The 20,915-nt window shown below is 44.9% G+C and overlaps 1 protein-coding gene across 1 annotated transcript in view; it reads right to left on the bottom strand.

The window, feature by feature from the left end:
- Window positions 1-20,915, bottom strand: part of LOC139666631 (teneurin-2-like) — a gene marked incomplete at its 3' end in the record, with an annotated part of 95,689 nt that overhangs the window by 9,281 nt on the left and 65,493 nt on the right. Inside the window, exon 3 of the mRNA XM_071545917.1 lies at window positions 426-632. Coding sequence (XP_071402018.1) covers window positions 426-632 — 207 coding nt within the window. The remainder of the gene's footprint in view (window positions 1-425; window positions 633-20,915) is intronic.

Genomic DNA, 20,915 nt, shown 5'->3' with positions numbered 1-20,915 from the left:
TGATTTTTTTCCCCCTCTAGGCTGTTACTTGTGAGAAATACAACCATAATCACTGTAATTGAAATCAGTAATTTAAATTTAAAATATGATTATTGTAATTTACCATTTTTGTAATCTAAATAGTAATAACTGTAGTCCCAATACATCTAATTGGTTACTCCCCAAGATTGCTACCAAATGCTTACTGGCAGGAATGCAAAAAAGTAGAAATAAAATGGCTGCGGAAATAACGGTGACATTGAATTAAAGTGAGGGATTGCTTGGCATTATACAGGGCAAAGACTCAATCAGATCGGTCAAGGAAATGGACACATGATGAGGTAATGCAGTGACCGCGGTGATGGATGATGTACGCTGTAGACGTATAAATAAATGAATGAAAGGATAATAGGATGGATGGATGGATGGATGGAGAGCTCTCTTACCCGTGGAGGAGGGCTGGGCCCGGAGCAGGTATGAGTCATCGGGGCGGGGCTCCAGGTGAGAGTGGGTGGAGTTTTTCTCCAGCAGGGGCACCTGGCACTCCCTGATCGGTGGAGACGGGCCGGGGGAGGGGTGGTGGGGGGCGGAGGAGGAGGACGGGAGGGACGGAGGGAGCAGGGAGGAGGAGGAGGTCGGAGGGAGGGGGCGACCTGGAGGATGGAAGGAGAGAGAGAGAGGGAGGGAGGGTGTTAGACAAAACGGATGGCAATGATTGATAGTGACAGGTTATAGCAATGTGGAGCAGCTGGGATATATACACAGAAGTGCAAAACAGCTTGCTGAGACTTTTCTAACACCTTGACACCACAAAGGAGAGACGCCACGCATAGGTAGATTCACACAAAAACCTTGCGGATCCCCCAAAGTGACAAAAAGAGATTTCAGACTTCTCACTGCATGCTTGGTGAACTGCTGCTACACTTTGGCTCGGTCTCCAAAAGGAAGTTTTGCTCTCTTTTCCACTGCGAGAAGTTGCATGGAAAGGTCTTTCAACTAGTTGGTTTGGAGACATTAGTTTTGCATTCAAATTTACAAATCCGGTTCTCCTGTATAATGATCAAGAACAAATTCTTGGCAGCGCTCGGGAATGATGCAAGAATTCTAGTGTCTGCCGCTATAAACACACACATACATAAATTATATTGAATGGCATGATCCGATCTTTGCGAGGACCTACATCCATTGTACCATTGTCCTCTACCTCTTCGCGTGTAAGACAAAAGAAAGTTATCAGCCAAGTCTTTAAATAGTAGGAGCCGTGGGACGCGTGGACACAATCAGGCTGTCCCATACACCAGAGAGAGGAGAGAGGGATGGAGAGAATTCACTCTACTCTCCAAAGGCTTGGAATCAAGGACAAAAAGAAATCTAATAAATTCTATTTAGAGACTGCTCATAACATAGAATAATTATGTCTGCCGTATTTGCAGCTCAATCCATCAACAATGTGGTAAGAATGAGGCCATTGAGTCCAGCCAATCCACTGAAGGACTCAAGTTATTACAACTACTAATTAGGGAGTCGACCGAAGACGCTTCGACACACTGATAATCACTTATTTTTCTCCTGATTCCACATCCAAAATGCCCTGGGCGCCAGTGGTGTTTTTTTCAAATGGCTTTGTCAATAAAGCTATTTTCTTTTTCAATCTCAGGACATATTGTCCTTCACCTCCCAAAGTGAAAATGTGGGTGGAGAAAAAATAGGTTAGCACCTCTCTAGTTTAACAAACTTCATCCATCCCTTATTTCACCATTGAAAAGTTTAGCAGGAAAATAGAGAAGTTACAAAGCAGAGCCTTTCACGGTTTAAAAAGTAACCATCACTTCTTCATTCCTCTCGCTTCTTTCCTTTTGTATAGTACAGAAATGACAGGAACAGAGAGAGAGAGAGAGAAAAGAAGAAGTAGAAAAAGCCATGAGGCCTTGAGAAAAAAAAATCTAAAAAGATAGCTGAACATTCATTCATCACACAATTTCTCTTCCCCGTATTTCTTTAGAATACAGATGTGGTGTTATTATAATTTGACTGCATTCATATAATTTCACTGCAATCACAGTGTATTGATAGAAATCACAGTTTCTAAGGGCCATGATAGATGGCCGACTTTTTTAGGCAACAGTGCAATATTGCTTGCAGCAGGGAAAGGAAATGGTAACCGGGGAGAAAAAAAAAAATCAATGTAGATATCATCGCAGGCTTTAGGAAACAAAGTGACTGGACATAGTTGTTGGCAAACTTGCCCATCTACAGTATATTGCTTCTAAATGTAGCACATTAATCACGGCATTAAGAGAAAAACAAATAATTTTAGTTGTAGTCCAGGTGCCATAGGGGCTCAATAGAGATATATTTGAAAGAGAAGGAGGCAGAGTGATGCCTCTTTCTGTCCTGCTGTCCAAGCTGCTCCAGCTTAGAGCCTTGCGTCATGGAAACCAGAGCTAGGATCGATCCACAGCCCCACGTTAACTACACCCCAGAGAGACGCCAGCCTTGTCTTCTGTTTAGGTATGTGTGTGTGTGCATGTTTGTGTGTGTGTGTGTGTGTGTGTGTGTGTGGGCCGGTGTGCGTGTATGTGTGCGTATGCAAGTGTGCGTGTCTGTGTGTGTGTCCGGTCAATCTCATCAGAGCAAACAGAGAGAAATGGATAAACAATGGCAAAGCAAACACTGTGGCCGGCCAGGAGGGGAGAGAAGGGAGGGACGGCGAGAGAGAGAGAGAGACGGATGGAGAGAGAGACACAGAGGTCACGGGGGTAACCGGGGGAATGGAGGACAAAGAAATGAATGGAGGAGCAGAGGGTGGAGAAAAGAGGACGGACCAGAAGCTATGAGCTGACAAAACTTATTGCCGATAAAAAAAAAAAAAAAAACGGAGAAGAAAGCAATAGAGGAGGGTAATTAGGAGGAGTAGAGGAGATAAGAGGGGACTGAACAGTGGAAGATGGAACGCAGGAAGAAAGGAATGGAGAGATAAAGAGGGAATAAGCTATGGACTCACACACACACACGCATGCACAAAAAAAAAAAAAACGATTGATCTAAATGAATCGATCCCTCACTTCAATTGATGGTGGGAAAGGGGCCTGGCTGTTTGCATATTCCACAAGACCTTTAATGAGGCTATTGCTGACAACGGGCAAAGAAAAGTTGGTGCGTGTGCATATATATGTGTGTGTGGGTGTGTGTGTGTGTGTGTGCGCGCGGGGTTAAGCTTGTTGCAGTGGCGTTTTTTTTTTAGCGTGCGCTCGTGTGTGTGTGCCGGTGTGTGCACATAAGGTATGTGTACGAGAGTGTAGTTATTAATATTTTAAATCGCTTTAATTACAAAAAAGGAAAAATTGCACTAGTTGGCCAAAAGCAATTAAGGGAACTTTAATCTCCTTAGCAATTATGCTGTGGGGCATCCTTAACTCAGTCATTTCTTCCTGCTACATTTCGAGAAAGGTCAGTGGAAATTGCTTTGTGTTATTAGAACAAAGACTTGGCAATGAGCTCACGTGGTTCTCTTGATGATTTGTTCATTGCCATCCTTCAACAGCCTCCCTGGCCATCTGTATACATCTTTCTATCCTTCAGTCTCTCTGTGCCCGTCTCTCACTCTCCAAATCTACAGTTCTCTCACAAGTGTTGATTAGTGCGAAAAATAAATATATCATGGAGAGGAAACTTCCATCGGTAGACTGTAGCATTGTAAAAGGCACAAGCTAATTCCCTTGTTATTTTTTTTACCACCAAGTTAAGAAGGCACAGTTATCATCAGTTTTGCTGTGTGTGTGTGTGTGAGCGGCAGCCAAGTGTGTGAGCTTCGACTGATGCTGCACTATGTCTGTGTAATTGTATCGTTCTCAAGATGAGGTTTGTATAATCTATTGTTCCTTCGTATAAAGCCATTCTTTGGTGTGAAATGGCATTATCATTCAGGCATAATTCTGGCCGTTGACTGTTCAGTGACTCCTCTCCTCCTCTCTCCTCTCCACTCGTTTCTTCTTAATCTTCTGCTCTCCCTCTCTCTCTCTCAATCCTTGACATCTCTCCTCTCACTGTCCTTGTCTCTATTTCTGTCCCTCCCTCCCTCTCTCTCCCTGCCTTGCTCCGTCCATCCGTCCACCCATCTGGCTGAGGTGAGGAGTGGTAGGCCGAGGAGAGTGGAGTGGAGCGAGGGATGGAGCGACAGCTGGAGCCCAGTCAGACAGGGAGAGACAAATTACCCCTCTAACGAGAGCCATTCATCATCTCTTCATCCCTCCCTTCTTTCATCCCTCTATGTGAAATACAGCGCACCTGGATGGTTCAAGCGCAACTCCACAAAACACACCGATCCACCTACCGACCGGTCGGACGCGAAAACTCCTACGAGGCCGCTATAACCACGCTGCTCCAAACTGTTAGATTCGCTGATACACACTCGACGCTGTTCTCATTTGGTAGCTACTCATGCGGTTCATGCTGCTAAGTCAATCAGCATGCACTTATATTAAGATGACTGAGAAGAAGGAAGAGATAAGGGGGGAAACAAAGGGATAGGGGAGACAGAAAATGATTGAATGAGGGATATGAGGAAGAGATAGAAAAAGAAAAGAGAGAGAGAGCAATATACCCATGCTGGCACATGCAGAGACTCATTACCATGGCTGCTGTCAGCACAGATGTTGGACTGAGGGGGAGCTGTCAGTCAGTGTGTGTGTATGTATGTGCGTGTATCCGAGTGTGTATGTGTGTGTATGTGCGCGTGTGTATGTGCATGTGTGTCTGTATGTGTGATAGTGTCTGACAGTGATCTGAGGGCTATTTAGTGATGACAGCTGCTGACACAATAGGCCCTTTTCTCTCTTTATCTATACAGTGCAGTCTGTCTTCTCCATCTCCTCGCTCTCTACCACTTCCTGCTCCCCCTCCCTTTTTCCAAACCCTTGCCTCCGTTTTCCTCTCATCCACCCCTTTTTAATATTTCACATTAAGCTTGACTCCAGCGAGACACACACCTGTTGTTTTTTTTGTGTGTGTGTGCGTGCGTGCGTGCAACAAAAGGATGTCATATCTAACATGCCAGGAATGGTCTTAGTTCATATGCCTGGTACCTCAAACACGTTCCCCCACACCCTCCCCCCCTTTCTTTCCTTCCGTAATCAGCTCCACCACAGAAAACGAGTGATAAAATGAGTAAAGAGGGAAGGGAGAGATGAGACGAGGATTCAACAGACGTGTTTTAATTAACAAAGTTGGGCTTTCACAGCTTAAAGAGACGATTGTATCGCTGGCTCTTTCTTTGTCGTTCCGTCTTTGATGTGTAACTGAGTGTCTGGCTCCTTCTCTGGCCTGGAGCTCTCCTCATGCTCCGTTCCTCTCTTTCATCTTGTCTGCATCACTCCATCGCTCCAGTACTAGAGGGGCCTTCAGCCCAAACAGACAGAGTCCTCTAAACAGAGCCTCAGCCTGCGGCTCCCCTGGCTCTGAGGGGAGCAAGGGGAGAAGGTCCTATCAAGATTCAAAACATTATTTGTTCTATTCTCCATTATGACATTTCTCAGTTTTATTTAATTTTATTTATTTATTTCTACAATTATGACAAAGATGACTTGTACGCAGACTTGGAGCAGATGAAAATAAATTATAGCCAGCTGCACAGGCTCTCTGTACATAAAGAATTCTTTGAAATGGGAATTCTTTGAAAAAAAAAATGGTGTGCAAAGGAGAGAAAGAGATGAAAAGATGAAGACATAGAAAATCTTAGACGACCATGGCCTTGTTAAATCTTTTCAATCACAAGCCAAAGCACATCTCTACTGAAAGAAAGCACTCAATGGCTGTAAGGCCATTCAGCAGTAATAGGCTGCGATGATTATTCCCCTCTTGACAATATCCTTTGACCTTCAAAGAACATCTAGTGTGTACGACTAATAGAGACCAATTACATACTAAGATGATCAAATGTTGAACTGATCTTGAACAATTTTTATCTCTGTATATCTGTTAGAACATTCATAAGGTTGTGGCAAAAGTCTGTACTTAAAAATAACAGTGCCATGATGGAGATAGTCTCCAACAATACTTCGAAAGACATGACATGATGGCTGCTAAAAAAGATCACAAATTCACATACACTAGACCGTAAATGTGCAATGGTGTGCTGCGACGCAGGAGAACTGCTGCATGAATTCTAACAGAACATCAGCAAAATCTCAGAGTAATTTCAACATGTGGTTCAGCAGGTCATCCCTCGCTCCTCTCCTCCCTCAAGTGGCTGCTTTTCATTTTGAGGAGAGGAGAGATGAGGACAGACACAAGCTGACATGGAGCAATACACTCGACCTTTCAACCCACACGCACAAACACAGCGCATCACCTATATGCATCCACTAATTGAAACATGCCTTCCTGTTGTTGGTAAGAGTGTGTGTGTGTGTGTGTGTGTGTTATGTGTGTGTGTCCATTGCTATACATAGCATTAGGATTCTACAGCACACCCATGCTGTCCATTGTCAGAGATGTCCACCGCGTAACTTAGGGCAGCCATGGAGGCTGCATTACCATATAAATTACATCCATGTTGTTGCTGCTGTTGTGGATTGATGGTATTGTTATGGATCCTACACATTGGCCCCTCATTGAAAAGAATCAGAATAAATAGCCTCCTCCCACATAAATGCAAACACACGCACGGATGTATACACACACACACGCACACACGCACACACGCACGCACACACGCACACACACACACACACACACACACAGAGCCTCAACCCCAGGTGCAGAGGGATAGAAACCCATCCTCTCAGCCTTCCATTACCTCTGAACATGCTCTGTAAAGGCTGAAAGGAATAGATCCGCAAAGGGGGAAATGTTTGTGTGCATGTGTATGTGTGTCTATGCTCACACACAATTGCAGGCTTATGTTCACAATGAGTAACTTGAGCTAAACCTATAACAATATATAGACCTTTTGCTGCTGCGCTCTGATTCAGTAGACGAAGGCCTATAAGAAGGCCTATTCATTGTCAATTTGATATTATGATACCAACATACAGCAGAAACCCCATGAAACAAAATGTCAGATGTCATCTGAAACTTCAAGACATAAATCTAAAAAAATCTGTGCCCAAATAATAAAATATAATAGTAAAATATTAAAAGAGATAATAATGGAGTAACGAGAACCACAAAATAAAGTGAGTGCCCACCAAAACATAGATGCTTGAGCTTAAAAAAAACAATATTATCCAAATTATTTCCACAGTGGTTGCGCCAATGTTAAAACACTCCGATGACAACAATTGCATAAAGTGCCGAACACTCATTTAATACATTTAAAGGCCGAGCTAAAGCTTTTTCCATATTAAAAGCAAGTGTTTCACATAGTTGGCAGTGAATTTTATGATACTAACAAGGCTGATTCCATTTTTTCTTGCTCGAGATAAGGGTTGAGAGTGCATTATGGAGAAGCGCTTTGTTTATTGAGGAAAGTACTTGGTTTTAGCACTTAGTAGAGACACTAGCAAAACAGAAGGAGGAACAGTAGGAAAGACCTTCTTGCATTCATATTGCATCTGGAAGACCAATGTTTGTGTGTTTGTTATCTTGACTGGAGAAAGCTTTTAAATTCTGCAGTACAAAAATCATAAGGGTGAAATGCTGGGAGAGCTTTTCCTACAATCCCTCATGCTATTGAACAGTTCATAGAAGATTTGGCCAGAGAAGACCGAATTATGTATTACACAACACAGACTAAAATTTTGTGACATGAGCACCAACTCTGAGATGCAGATTACATGTTATGGACATGCATTTATGTGCAGTGCAGTGCCTGTTCACAAAAAAAAAAACACACAATATGTGTAGGCTATCAGTCGCTTGCTTTGAGCCCCACTGCTGCACAGAGCGCTGTTCGCTTGTTTATTCAAAGTTTATTGATATTGAATGTGTCGCGTGTCCAATCCGACACTGCACGTCCTCAGCAATACACCCGCCAAGTGTGAAGTAGATCGGACAAACGGTTCTCGAGATATGCGAAGGACACACATACAGACAGCTTTATAGTATGATATTATGTGTCTCCCATGAACTTTATTATGTGACAATAGCACATATTGGACAGACTATTTTCACTTGTTCATCACATGAAAAGATAAGCTAATCGTGACGTTTAGGCAAATAAAACACCTTTGGTTAAGGTCAGAGTTAAGGTTTTGGTTACAGTTAGGCGACTAGGTCATGGTTAAATGAGAAAAACTTTCATTAAAAATGAAAATGTCACTCACAGTACAAAACCTGGATCTTTGCAGTTGAAGGTAAATATAGGCTATAAACTCATCCACCACTCCGACTGCCTGTTTCTAGTCATGTCTCCTTCACATAATAATTTTGTGGTAGGAAAACGTAATCTTCTCATTTTTTGTGCACGGAGTATGTATTTGCATTTAAGACATCATTCTCATTTCACAAAATCTTGGGAGACCAGACTCATAGAACAACAAAACTCCATTACTCACAGTCACCCAAAGTCTGAAAGAACTCCAGTTGTGGAGAATTGTGTCGGAATTACACACACACAAAGATGCATGCTAAAACATGCACACACACAATCTCACACACACACATGGAACCACATAGACACATAGATACACACATGCAGGTGCGCGCGCGCGCACACACACACACACACACACACACACACTCACACACACACACACACACACACAGGTGCCTACACAAATGCCTATTCAACACAGCAGGGCTCCATTGAACTAACCGGCAATTGCTGGTTGCTATGACGATCCAGTTCCGTAAAAAGCACAAAAAAGAGGAGAAAACGGCTGAAACAAAAAAAATAAATGAAAGAAAAGAAATGATTTGAAAGAAAGAAAATAACTGACGGAGGAAGAGCCTCGGGAGAAGAAGGAGATGGTAAGTGATCCGGATTTGTTTGGTGCACAGATCTGGCAGTTTGCGACCTTGTGCAGTGAGAGATAGCGTGTTGTATTGTAATCTCATGAATATACTCAATTTCAATGAAGTCTTTTCTGTGTGCTGATATATTATTTGGAGTGTGAGTGTGTGTGAGAGAATTAGTTTGTGGGGCTGAGTCAGCAATGTCTCTTCTGACGATTAGGCTCATGAGCACGCACACGCATGCAAACACACACACACACACACACACACACACACAAACAGACACTTCTATCCCCTAACTGGGATCAGCCAATAGAGGGGTGATGTATTCGGAGCCAGTGGATAATGACTGCACTGAGGCCTGTTGCTGAGTGGATCCCTCTCTTCTCTTTGATGTCGGAGTGTGTTCTGCAGCCTCTATTTATAGCGGCAGCAGAAAAAAAAAGGACAGGGAGCTGAAAAACACAGTCAGCCACATTATATTCCCTCTATCTAGCTTACTCTTGAACACTACGCTCTCTGAAGGTGAACAGTCTGGAGCCTATGGCCTTTGAAGTAGCGACTGCTTTGGTCACGGATGGCTGAGTGGATTGTGTGTGTATGTGTGTGTGTGTGTGTGTGACAGGGATAGGTTGAGTCACAAGCCTCTGAGGCCCACCTCAGCAGAAGACCTGTCTGATGCGGTTTATGTGTGGATGAAAATACATAAATATAAAAACACAAAAGCACAAAAACACACAGACACATTTGCACGCACACACACACAAGCACACACTCACAAACACACACAGTAATTTATATATATATATATATACACCCCCCCCCCCCCCCCCCCACACACACACACACACACACACACACACACACACACACACACACGCACACAAATCGTCATACTGCCACACAATTAGCACAACTTGCATCACCTGACTCGGAGGAATAAGGAAGTCCCCGTGCTGATGGACTTCACATGCAGGAGTGCATGTAGGTGTAAGCATGAGTGTGTATTTCTGAGTGCGTGTTTGTGCGCACATTTTGCATAAACACTCTCTCGCAAATGTGATGCAACTCTCCAAGGCACAACCAGCAAACCCACTCAACTCATAAACAGTTGTGCCCAGCCAAGCAGAGGCAAAACATTACACTACGCACTACAGGAGACAGACAGCGCGGTCAAATGTTCACCATTAGGCTATTAGTCTCACCCTCTCACTATGAACTGCAGACCTTGGAGACAAATAATAAATGCTAATCTTTGTAGGACGAAGACAAGTCAGTCAGTTTAAGCTGAGAGCGTCGAATGAGATTTTTAATTACTGCATGACCTGGGGTATATTAGCGCATATTAATGAGGATCATTAACCTAGAGGTAACTAAGACCCCTCCTCCTTAACTACAACTGATAGCACCTCTGCTGTCTGACGCTAAACCTCGATCAGTGTGTGTGTGTGTGTGCATGTGCGCGCCTGTGTGTGTGTGTGTGTGTGTGTGTGTGTGCGCACATCCATCCTTGCGTTTGTAAAGAAATGCTGCACAGATGGCCTATTCTATCCTTTGTAATAAACTGTGTGTCCTTGGTAAAAGTGAATATAACTGGAGTCAATCTCCTTTTACAAGAGAGGAATTATACAGCTGAAAGCCTGAACTATGGCCCAAGACTCCCAATGCTAAATACAGAACCTTGACTTGGAAGTTGTAAATGTTTCTGTTCCCATTTGTAGCAGATGAAGGATGGCAGGCACTGCAGAGGAAAATATTTTCATCTGGTCTTGTATGCAGCCACAGACAAAAAAATCATTCTCACTGGGCAGAGAGGAGGTACAGCACAGAGCAGAATGAAAGATGAGGGGAAGGAGAGAACTATTTCAATTGACATATGCAAAGGTCAAGGTAATTTCAATGGACAAAGAAGAGGATAAACAGATGAGAGAAGGGGAGAAAGTTTCTACCCGTCTCTGAGACTACAGGAGGTTGAGGTGGAAAAGAGGAGGGCCCCGTCTCCCACCTCCTGCAGTTTAAATGCCAGGGAGGCTATTGAAGTCATCCATCCATCCTTTCTGTAACCCCCCCGCCCCCCATCCCTCTCTCCAATCACATGTCCCAACCCCCATCTTGTAGTGCCATTAGGCCACAGTCTCAGAGGTATAGAGGCAGACGCTTTTATCTCAACAGAGGGCGGACCAGTCATATTCGGTTTATAACATTTGCCAAGCGCATACACACACACACACACACTGGCATAAACACACAGATGCTCATATAAAGATTCACTTATGCACACTCATGCACACAAACTCCTTTATCTCTTACTCTCTTGCTCTCTACGTCCATTTCTCTCTCTCTCTATATATCTCATGTCTCAGCAGTTTATCCTTTCATCTTTACATAACTATGTGGTCCCTCAGTGGCCTACTCTAAAAGAAGTTGTTCTATACGCACGCAACCCCGCTCAGCCCCCCTATCCACAGTGCAGGGAGCTCATCCACCTGAGCCCGTATCCCACTCCGACCGTATCTCACATCTCTACTCATATCAATACACTGACTGGAATAACAATATCGCTATCATAATGAGAGCAGGGCCAGCACATGGGGGTTTAAATGTATTGGGTATAATACCGACAATTGTACATGGCCTACGTGACTGATAGGGCTACACTGCTTTAGAGAATAGGGCTCCATTCTGCAGTGAATCTACAGAAAGAATGAGGGCCATGTTGTTGAGGGACTGGGCTGTTACGTACACAATGGAGCCGATCACAAGAGCAATGCGCTATTTTCTATCTGGTGCTGGTATGGAATAATGGGACATAACATTGCACTCTGGTAGCCATTTATATTATATAATAATCTGATGGTAAGTGTAGTATGGGTGAATGCACCGTATACTGTTTGCACAGCGTGTGAATATAGACTACGGCAAGTGGGACTGTGTGTGTGTGTGTGTGTGCCTGCCTGTGTGTGTGTACACATCTTCCTACAGTACAGTGTGCATTAATTGCCATTCCCAGTGGTCGTCAAGAGTGCGCAGGACTCCTGCGGGACATCTCCACCTTCATTAGACTCTACTGATCATCAAGCTGCAGCACCAAGAGAGGGCCTGCTCGCCTCTTTCATCACTCCTTCTTTACTCCACTGCTCCCGTTCCCTTCCTCCTTTCTCTTTTCTACCCCTCAGTTTTTATATTTCGCTTTTTTCTCAACCAGACCCCGCAGGCTCTTTTTCTTTAAACTGTATAGTCATGGCATTTTGTGGTTTATTAGGCAGTAGAGAGGTAAGAAGGATGGGAGAGATGTGCGACAGAGTTCGAGAGCTGGGTTCAAGTGCACGGGACGTGCCTTACCCCGCTGTGCTACAGTATACCCCGCTCCCGCAATTTCTAATGGCTTATGATTTTATTGCTTCTCCTCTCATCCTTCAACATTTCTGTCACTACCCCCCCTTCACCCCTCTCCACTTCCTCTCCACCCTCATCTCACTCTTTCTTTGGCGTTTTCATTCCTATCAGCCTTCCTTTCGTCATTATCTCTCAGTTAATACTTCTCTCTGTCTCGTTCCCCCAGTGCAAGTGGTTCTTACCCCTAGGGGGTAGGTTCGCTAGCACTCCACAAACCCCTACAGACATGTAATACACCCCCTATCCCCCACAGCCCCCCCACACCCCTCCATCTCAGCCCTCCTCCTCTCCCCTCCTTTCTCTGCGGTGGATGAGAGAAGCCAGCTGGAGGAAACAGAGAGAAATGGGCCCAATTACAGCATTGGGAACTGAAAGTTGGCTAATTAACTCTAATTCGCTAACAAACTGCTTTTTCACCGAGAATCATCTCTCTCTGTCACATGGCACACACATGCATGAAAACCTGCCTTTGCACGCACACACACACAAACACACAGACATAAAACCGCACATACACACAAACATGCAGACACGTACACACACGCACATGCAAATGCGCACATGCACACAAATACACATAATGTGAAAGCAGATATCCACACAAACACACACACACACACACACACACACACACACACACACAAGCTCACTTGCCCACACAAATGTGTGCGGACACACTTGCTCAGCTGTATTTACCGCAAGGGCAATATGTTGATTACGTTAGAGTGGCTGATTATTGCACAGTGACAGTAAAGGAAACAAATGTCTTTCATAGGAAGGCATCTATCTCAGCGAGAGGGCTGCTAGCTATAGTCTATAGCACCAAATGACTCCGCTGGATCCAGCTATGACAGACAAAAAAAAACAGAGCAGGAAGAGGAGGAGGGGGAAAGAATAAAAAGAAGAGAGTGATTGCATAAATGAGGTGGGAGAACAGAAAGTTTGAGGAGCGCCAGATGGAAAGGGAAGAACAGATGAATAAAGGAGGAGATAAAGAGGGGATGGGTGGAGAGAGAGCAAGCGAGAGAGTAACAGAGTAAGAGAGAAAGAGAGGGGGAGAGAGAGAGAGAGAGAGAGAGAGAGAGAGAGAGAGAGAGAGAGAGAGAGAGAGAGAGAGAGGGAAATGAGACAAGACACAGAGCAGAGATGGATAGTGAGAGACTAAGAAGTGATTTTCTTGGTTCTGTTCCGAGGTTGTGAAACAGTTTTCCCCTACAACAGGGTAATAGTGGTTAGAGGCAAGAACAATAGGTTTATCTAGAGCAAAGATGCTATCTGGGGTACAACACAGGCACAGGCACACACACATACACACACACACAGCGACTCTGGGATGTGAGTTGTTTGTTTCATTACTAGTGGGTTACAAACTGTATGGGGAATTATAGTGTAGGCAGCCGTTGGAACAATAAGCTTGTCAAAAGTTGAGATATCAGAATGAGAACAGGTGTCCAGTAGGCACAGCTCTGCTCGGCTCAGGCTCTGAAATGGCAGTGTGATCCCACACACACACACACACACACAGTGTATTTGAGTAGGAAGGGCGTGAGTAAGCATTTCTTAAAGCCATTGTCAGTGAGTCAGGAGATCTTCTCATCCCTCTCAATGAATCATGAAATCCCTGTGGATTACCAGACATGAGATGCGGCGTCTTAAGTGTGTGTGTGTGTGTGTGTGTGTGTGTGTGTGTGTGTGCGTGCGTGCGTGCGTGCATGGTAGTGTCTGGTTGCAAATGGCCACTGTCATCGGTGCCTCATGAAAAGAGTGGGTGTGTGTGTGTGTGGGGGGAGCCTGCCTGGGTATGCCTGCCTACTCGTTCTGAATGACTAACCTTAACACACACACACACACACCTACACACACACTCCATCACCTGACCGCTGAGCAGATGGTTTCAGATGGGAAAAATGCCACTTCTCAGCTCACACCGCACCTTTCCCTGCTAACTCCCTCCTCTCATCTTTCCCTCCGCCTCCCCCTCCCTCTTTCACCAACTCTCACTCACACTCCTTTCTCTTCCAATAAATCTCTGCTCACTACTTTCCCCCTCTCTCTCTCTCTCTCTCTCTCTCACACTCGCTTTCTCACTGTTTCCCCTGCAATGAGCCTGATAGTTACTCCCTCTCATACCCCCCGTACTCTCTCTCTCTCTCTCTCTTTCTCTGATCCACCTCCTCTCCTTCCACTTGCTCCATCTCTGTCCCCCTCTCACACCTCATTAGAGATGCTAATACCCCAAGTAATGGAAGACACCATTCACAGTGTGTGTGTGTGTGTGTGCATGCATGCGTGGGTGTGTGTGTGTGCGTGTGTGCTTGTGTGTGTGTGAGACCACACACACGCGGGAATGGACTGTGTCTGGGAATGGGAGATGAGTTTCTCCCTCTGATCCCATTTCTCCGTCTGGGCCCTGCACTCCTTTTCGCCGGGAGAAAATCCGATGGAAATGCAATCACAATCAGTTAGGGCCTAGGCCAGGATGGACACACACACACACACACACAGACACACACTCACATGCATATACATACACACACACACGCTCTTCATCCCACTACCGCAAGGGAGCCATGCAGAAAATTGTTTTGGACATGGTGATGAGGAGAGGGGGGTCTAGGGGTGTGGAGAAGGGGGACTTTTTAATTTACATTTTTAATGTAAAATATCATTCAAAGAGGGAAAGTTAGGCATCTCATTATACCGCTTCTTTATTACACACAAGGCACATCAGTCTCAGGGTACTGTGTCCTGAAAAACATGCACACACACACACACACACACACACACATACACATGAAGAACCTGCTGAGCCCTCTAGCCATAATCAGCCAGTTAGAAATGGGGCTCTTCCTCAGACACCATAAATCTGTAGAGGAATAATCTATCTCTTCCTCCAGACATCATCAATCTAACCACAGATAATCTATGTCTCAGGGTTTCCCCCCCCATGCTCCTCTTAGTTGCGGCCGTCGAGGAGGGGTCACTTTGGGGAAACTTTGTAGGCAAGCTACCAAATTTTGGTATGAGACAGTGATAATCTGGCTCCAGGATCGTTTGCTCTACTTGTACTGATGCTGTGTTACACTGACCTTCTGCTCTGCTCATGTAATGATCAGCTCATCACCGCTACTGTAACGACTTCCAGGTCACTGGTTGCTGTAGAAACAGACTGAGTAACACGGGAGCAAACAATCTAAGCTATCAAAAAGGCTTGTGAGCACACCGCCGCAGATTCCTAAATCGCGGTGTGGTGAAGGCGCAAATACAGAAAACGGTTTACAGTGACGAATCGTACTCTCGGTCTTTCTAAACACGTGTTTTGCTCAGTCAAACGAACGCAGCGCTCCCCGCCTTTGGCCATGCCCCGCCTCCTGAGGTCAGAGCCAGTGATGTCATCTAGAACGAGAGTGTGTGGCCCTTGGAGGCCCCCGAGGCTCCCTGTGGCCTGCCCATGTCATGAATGATCAGCGTCAGCCGTCGGTCTGACACACAGGCTGCCATGAGGGTTAACCACCTGCAGGAACACTTGTGGTGATGCCTCTAATGGTGTGTGTACATGTGTGCCTTCAAATATACTCGACTGTACTCGTCGCTGTCGATGCAGCACCATCAGGTTGACTCTGCATGTATGTACGTCTGTGCATATATTATCAGCATCTGTGTATGTTTGTGTGGGCTAAGAGGACATCTGCCCATGTCAGTAGTGATTTAAATGTCCTCTAAGCAGCAGTGCGAGTTGACACAGTTAATAAACCATCCATTTGCTGATAACTAAATTTGATGGATGATTGATATGTGTAAACAACGATATGTGTATTTATACACTGAAATAAAGCCAAATTCAAAACTTGATCCATAGCCCGCAGTAATTCAAATTCAAAACCTGTCACCTGTTATCATGTTGAATAGCAATTTTAAATCAACAGGAAATGTGTCAGTGCGCTGATAATCATCCCGCAAAGACTTCGCTGTCAGAAAAGTGTAGTTTCACAAAGTAATGCAAACACTGTTGGAAAGTGAACCTGACACTGCCCTTCCTCCTTTTTTCTCTCTCCTATCATGCTGCTTTTTGTCCTCTACAAGTCTCCTGCAGTTCTTAAAGGCTGAGACGGCACTGTGGGAGCTTGATCACTACTGAGTCTGCACACACACACACACACTCTCACACACACACACACACACACACACATACATACATATACACACACCACACACAATGAGTTTCCTTTGTGCTGCACCAAAACCTGCACCTTTAGAAGTATGTCTGTCAAAATGAAATTGCTGGCTGCATTACAAGCCTTTGAAGGTATTGAAAACTCATTTTTACAATCACCCCACAGGCAGGTCGAGGGAAGGGTGCGTGTGTGTGTGTGTGTGTGTGTGTGTGTGTGTGTGTGTGTGTGTGTGTGTGTGTGTGTGTATTTTTAGACAAATTCCACCAGGTAGGTTAGGCAATATTCTCTGTTCTTTTAGTCAATTTGCAGTTGATCATTATCGTCTTGCGTACAGTTTGTTGCTGAGCTTGTTGTTGCCTCCCCCATCCCCCCTCCCCCTTTCTTCTTTGTCAGGATAATCCTTGCTGCTTTCTTCCCTTCGAACTCTGAGCAAAGTCATTTCTCCCTGAGACCCCCCACAGGGGAAAAACAAACTTTCAAAGCCAGCCAAACTATGAGTCACACACACACTTTGTTGTATGAAAGATACACACAGACACACACCCGCAGAGGAACAACAAGACACACAGAACGGACATAATGGCTTTCTGATAATTATTCATAAAGGTGACTTTTGAATTAAGAAAAAAAACAGGCTATTGTGTGAGTGCCGCTAAGTGCTTGAGCTTAGCAGCAGGGGATGGACTTGGAGTTAGTCACAATGGTACAACACAGACGACCGACATTATGGTCAGGCTGAAACAGACTGACACACACATACCCCTATACACACACACACACACACACACACACACACACAGGCTATCAACAGAGTCACACACAGGTCCAGATTCCGTGACTCTGCCTCGTCATAACGTTTCAATTAGCTTCAGAGGACAGTTGTCTGGCCACACACTGATGACTGTGCCTTCCATCTGGGGTTACTGCAGTCAGACAGACAGACAGGCCGGCGGATGGACAAACAAAATGACGGACAGTCTGATGGCCCTCCACGCTGATTAATTCTGAGAGATGAGGAGGGCGGGGTGAAATTAGAACACTGTGATGGGAGTAATCAGGAGAAGCAGCGAGCTGTACTTTTCCCGGAATTACAATATGGTCACCGAGAGCATATGGCCATTCTCCATTTCAATTTCTGCTAGCATTACACCTCAGGCTGAACCCTCCACAGTTATATAAGTCTCCCCCACTCTCTCTCTCTCTCTCTCCTCTCTTTCTTTTAATACAATTTTTCACCCTAGTTCTCGCACATTCTGCATGAACCCAGTTTTGTTTGGGTAAAGCAGCTGCTGGGACAGAAGCAGCACCCATACCGCTACAACAACATCGACAACAACAACAACCGTCCCGAAGGACCGGGGATGCTCCATGATCTCTCCCTTGAGAACCCCCCCCCGATCTCCGATCCTCTTCCCCCCCCATCCCCTCTTCTCTATTCATAGCATTTTCTGCTTCTCTTCATTTATTGTTTCCAGAGCAACGCTGTGGTGTTCCCATACAAAGGTCCTCATTCAATGATTGTGAAAAAGCTCAATGGAATACGAGGAGAAACTAGATTTTTCTCTGTCTATCTGCCCACCTCTCCGTCCGACCCCCTCCTCATCTCTCATTCTCTCTCTCTCTCTCTCTCTCCATATCCCTCTCTCTGGTGGAGGATAGTAATCCCATTAGGATCAATATTCCAGGCGAGTGAGCATCCTTTCACTGCAGCAATTACAAACCTTTAGAGACATAAAGGAGAGCATTTCTTCACAGCTTAGACCATCAATCAACTATTTAGCTTCAGAGGCAGAGGATGTGTGTGTGTGTGTGTGTGTGTGTGTGTGTGTGTGTGCGCGTGCACGCGTGCGTCTGCGACTATGTCTTTATGTGCGTACATGTGTCTCTGAATGCTGCAGTATTGTTCTGTCTTGCTTACTAAAATGACTGTTGGGATTTTCGTCTTATAGATCCTATTATGGGCGTATGAATACATGAGAGAGCTTCTTAATGCATACTTCCCATCTGGCAGCGCAACAAGGCCCTATCATCTCCCCTGTGAATGCATGTATTAGCATCGTCCACAGTGGGATTTCACAGAAGGCTAAGCTGGGGTGTTTAGCCAGGGGTTAATATTTCATGCATTCACGTTATCTCCCCCCGACCGCTGAACCCCACCCCCGCTTCCACTGCACTGGCCTGTCCATGCTAGTTGCCACTGCGGTATCACTTTGTTGCTATGCTAGTGTGCCAAACATACAGTATGCTAATTTAACAATCTTTGATCTAGGCTCCTTGACAGCTGTGGAGCCAAGCTGCAACTGTAACTCCTCTTAAAATTGGTTTCTCGCGAACATAAATACAACCGCAAGATACTAGATGCTGAATACTGTCTCCCTCCTTTTCTAGCTCTCACTTTTCTCAGTCTCTAATGAGGTGGCGTGACTGACAGGAATGGTGAGGGCATATCACTTCTCATCTTGTCAGCTCTGCGGCCACTTGTGCCCCTCAATGTCACAGGGCTCCTCTTTGCCTGGAGGCCCCTGGCTTCCATCTATCTCTCTGCTCCACAACCCCCCCCATCTGGCACGTCTCGCCCCAAGACAGAAGCAGCCTCGGCTGGGTCACATCTGGAGGCACCCTGGGTGGCAGACTCTGGAACACACTGTGGTTATTATAACTCTAAGACGATGGGAGATGCATTTTATCAAAGGACTTGATATATATTCTCTGCAGTGATAAATTTAATGTCTCAGAGTTAAAATGTGTTACAGAATTTTATAACAATTGAATCAGTTCTTTACTGGTGTGGCAAATAAGAAAGCAAAATCATATGGGGTCTGATGCAGCAGAGTGGGGTAAGCATGAGAGTGTGCTTATTGGGGAGAGTGAAAATCACCTTAAATCAACAAAAGCTAAACATGCAGGCTTCATAAAGCATCCATACAGTGTCAGGAAATAACAGATCCAAATGGCTCGCTATTTTTATTGATGATTCGGAGCTGCATCATAGCCTGTGGCTCACACCGTCAAAATGATTGTTCTAATTCTTTGCCATGAAAAAAATTCAATTAGACTATCATTAGACCAGGCTGATGATGAGGTTCTGTTTATCGTTAACTGCACATTATTCGATTCTTCATTTAACAGGCAGCGCCTCATTTGCTGATGATCCATTTAACAAATGCTATTCTAAAAGTTTCTGGTGGCTGAAAATGTTGGCCCTTGATTGTATTTTGGTTGACAGCAATGCACAGCAAAGTTCGAAACAATCATAAAATGTCAGGGTGAATATTCATGCTTCTCTGTTTGACACAGGCTCTCTACTTTATGCTGTGGTGCTCTAGAATAGAATGAGAAGGTACCTGTCCTGCCAATTATCATTAATCCGCACTCAGAAAACTCAAGCATATGCGTGCATGTGGAAAAATGACGAGAGTGGCAGAAGGTTTAAGTGTAGGACTGCTGTACACAAAGTCAAAAACATGCATTTAAAAGGGAGATGGAGAAAAAAGCATTGTATGGTAGTGTGTTATTCTAGAGAGAGCAGCAGAAGGGGCTTGATGGTACTTGTGGTAGTGGATTAACTGTTACAGCCCTAACAGAAAGTGGTAGCAGTAGAGAAGACTGAATTTAAAGCCTAGCCCTCGCTCCATAAGGGATACTTTACCAAAGAGAGAGAGGGGAACAGATTGACTCCTATAGGGCCAAAAATGTCTGTTCTTCCTTCCCTTCCTTCCATCTCTCTAAATCCCCTAATTCTGACCACCCCCATTAAGGAACCTAGTTTGAGCTGCACTAGGAAGCCTGTGGGACTCAGTTTGGCGTCACACCCTTGTCCTTCCTTTTCACCAGTTCCCCGTTGACAGCAACACCAGATGCCATTGCAACCACAAGCCTAATTTTGCCTTTCCATCACTTCTACATTGTCTCACTTCTATAGTGCACACATACTCCTACACACAGCCACACATACCCACACACACAAACACTCGCGGTCCCCATGGTGATCACCCACTCGTTCCTCTCAGAACCCAGGAGACAGAGAACACAGGCTAACAAGGGAACAGGGGATGAAAACAGAGCGCGGGAAGAAAAGGAGCGCTGGAGGGAAGTGGCAGGGTGGAGGACATCTTTCCTTAGAATCAAACTGTGCATATTTTCATCTTTGCTCATAGACCAACTCCCATAGGACATCAGTATGCCAAACCAAAGGCCCGCCGCGTCTGTTTACTCTGTGCTACAAGAGAGGAGACTGAATCAAACTCATTACAGTAAAGAGAAATTATATCTCCTCTGATATCACTGTGTGTGATGGCAAAATTCATCTGGGTTCTTTATCAAAGCTGTCTGATCTAGCAACAAAGTCCTGTTCCAATACCTTGGAGGAGCTAAACACCGGCTTCACTAATATGAACTATGATGCTACAGTTTTTTTTTTGTAAAACACATCGGTCAAATATAGCAGAAGCCTGGAGAGACACCAAAAAT

This window comes from Centroberyx affinis, unplaced genomic scaffold (genome assembly GCF_046629955.1).
Source record: "Centroberyx affinis isolate AG114_WGS23_722 - 3 ecotype Tasmania unplaced genomic scaffold, CSIRO-AGI_Caff_v1 ptg005073l_1, whole genome shotgun sequence".
Classification (NCBI taxonomy): Eukaryota; Metazoa; Chordata; class Actinopteri; order Beryciformes; family Berycidae; genus Centroberyx; species Centroberyx affinis.
The sequence above is the reverse complement of the archived record's forward strand: the minus strand, read 5'-3'. Positions and strand labels throughout refer to the sequence as shown.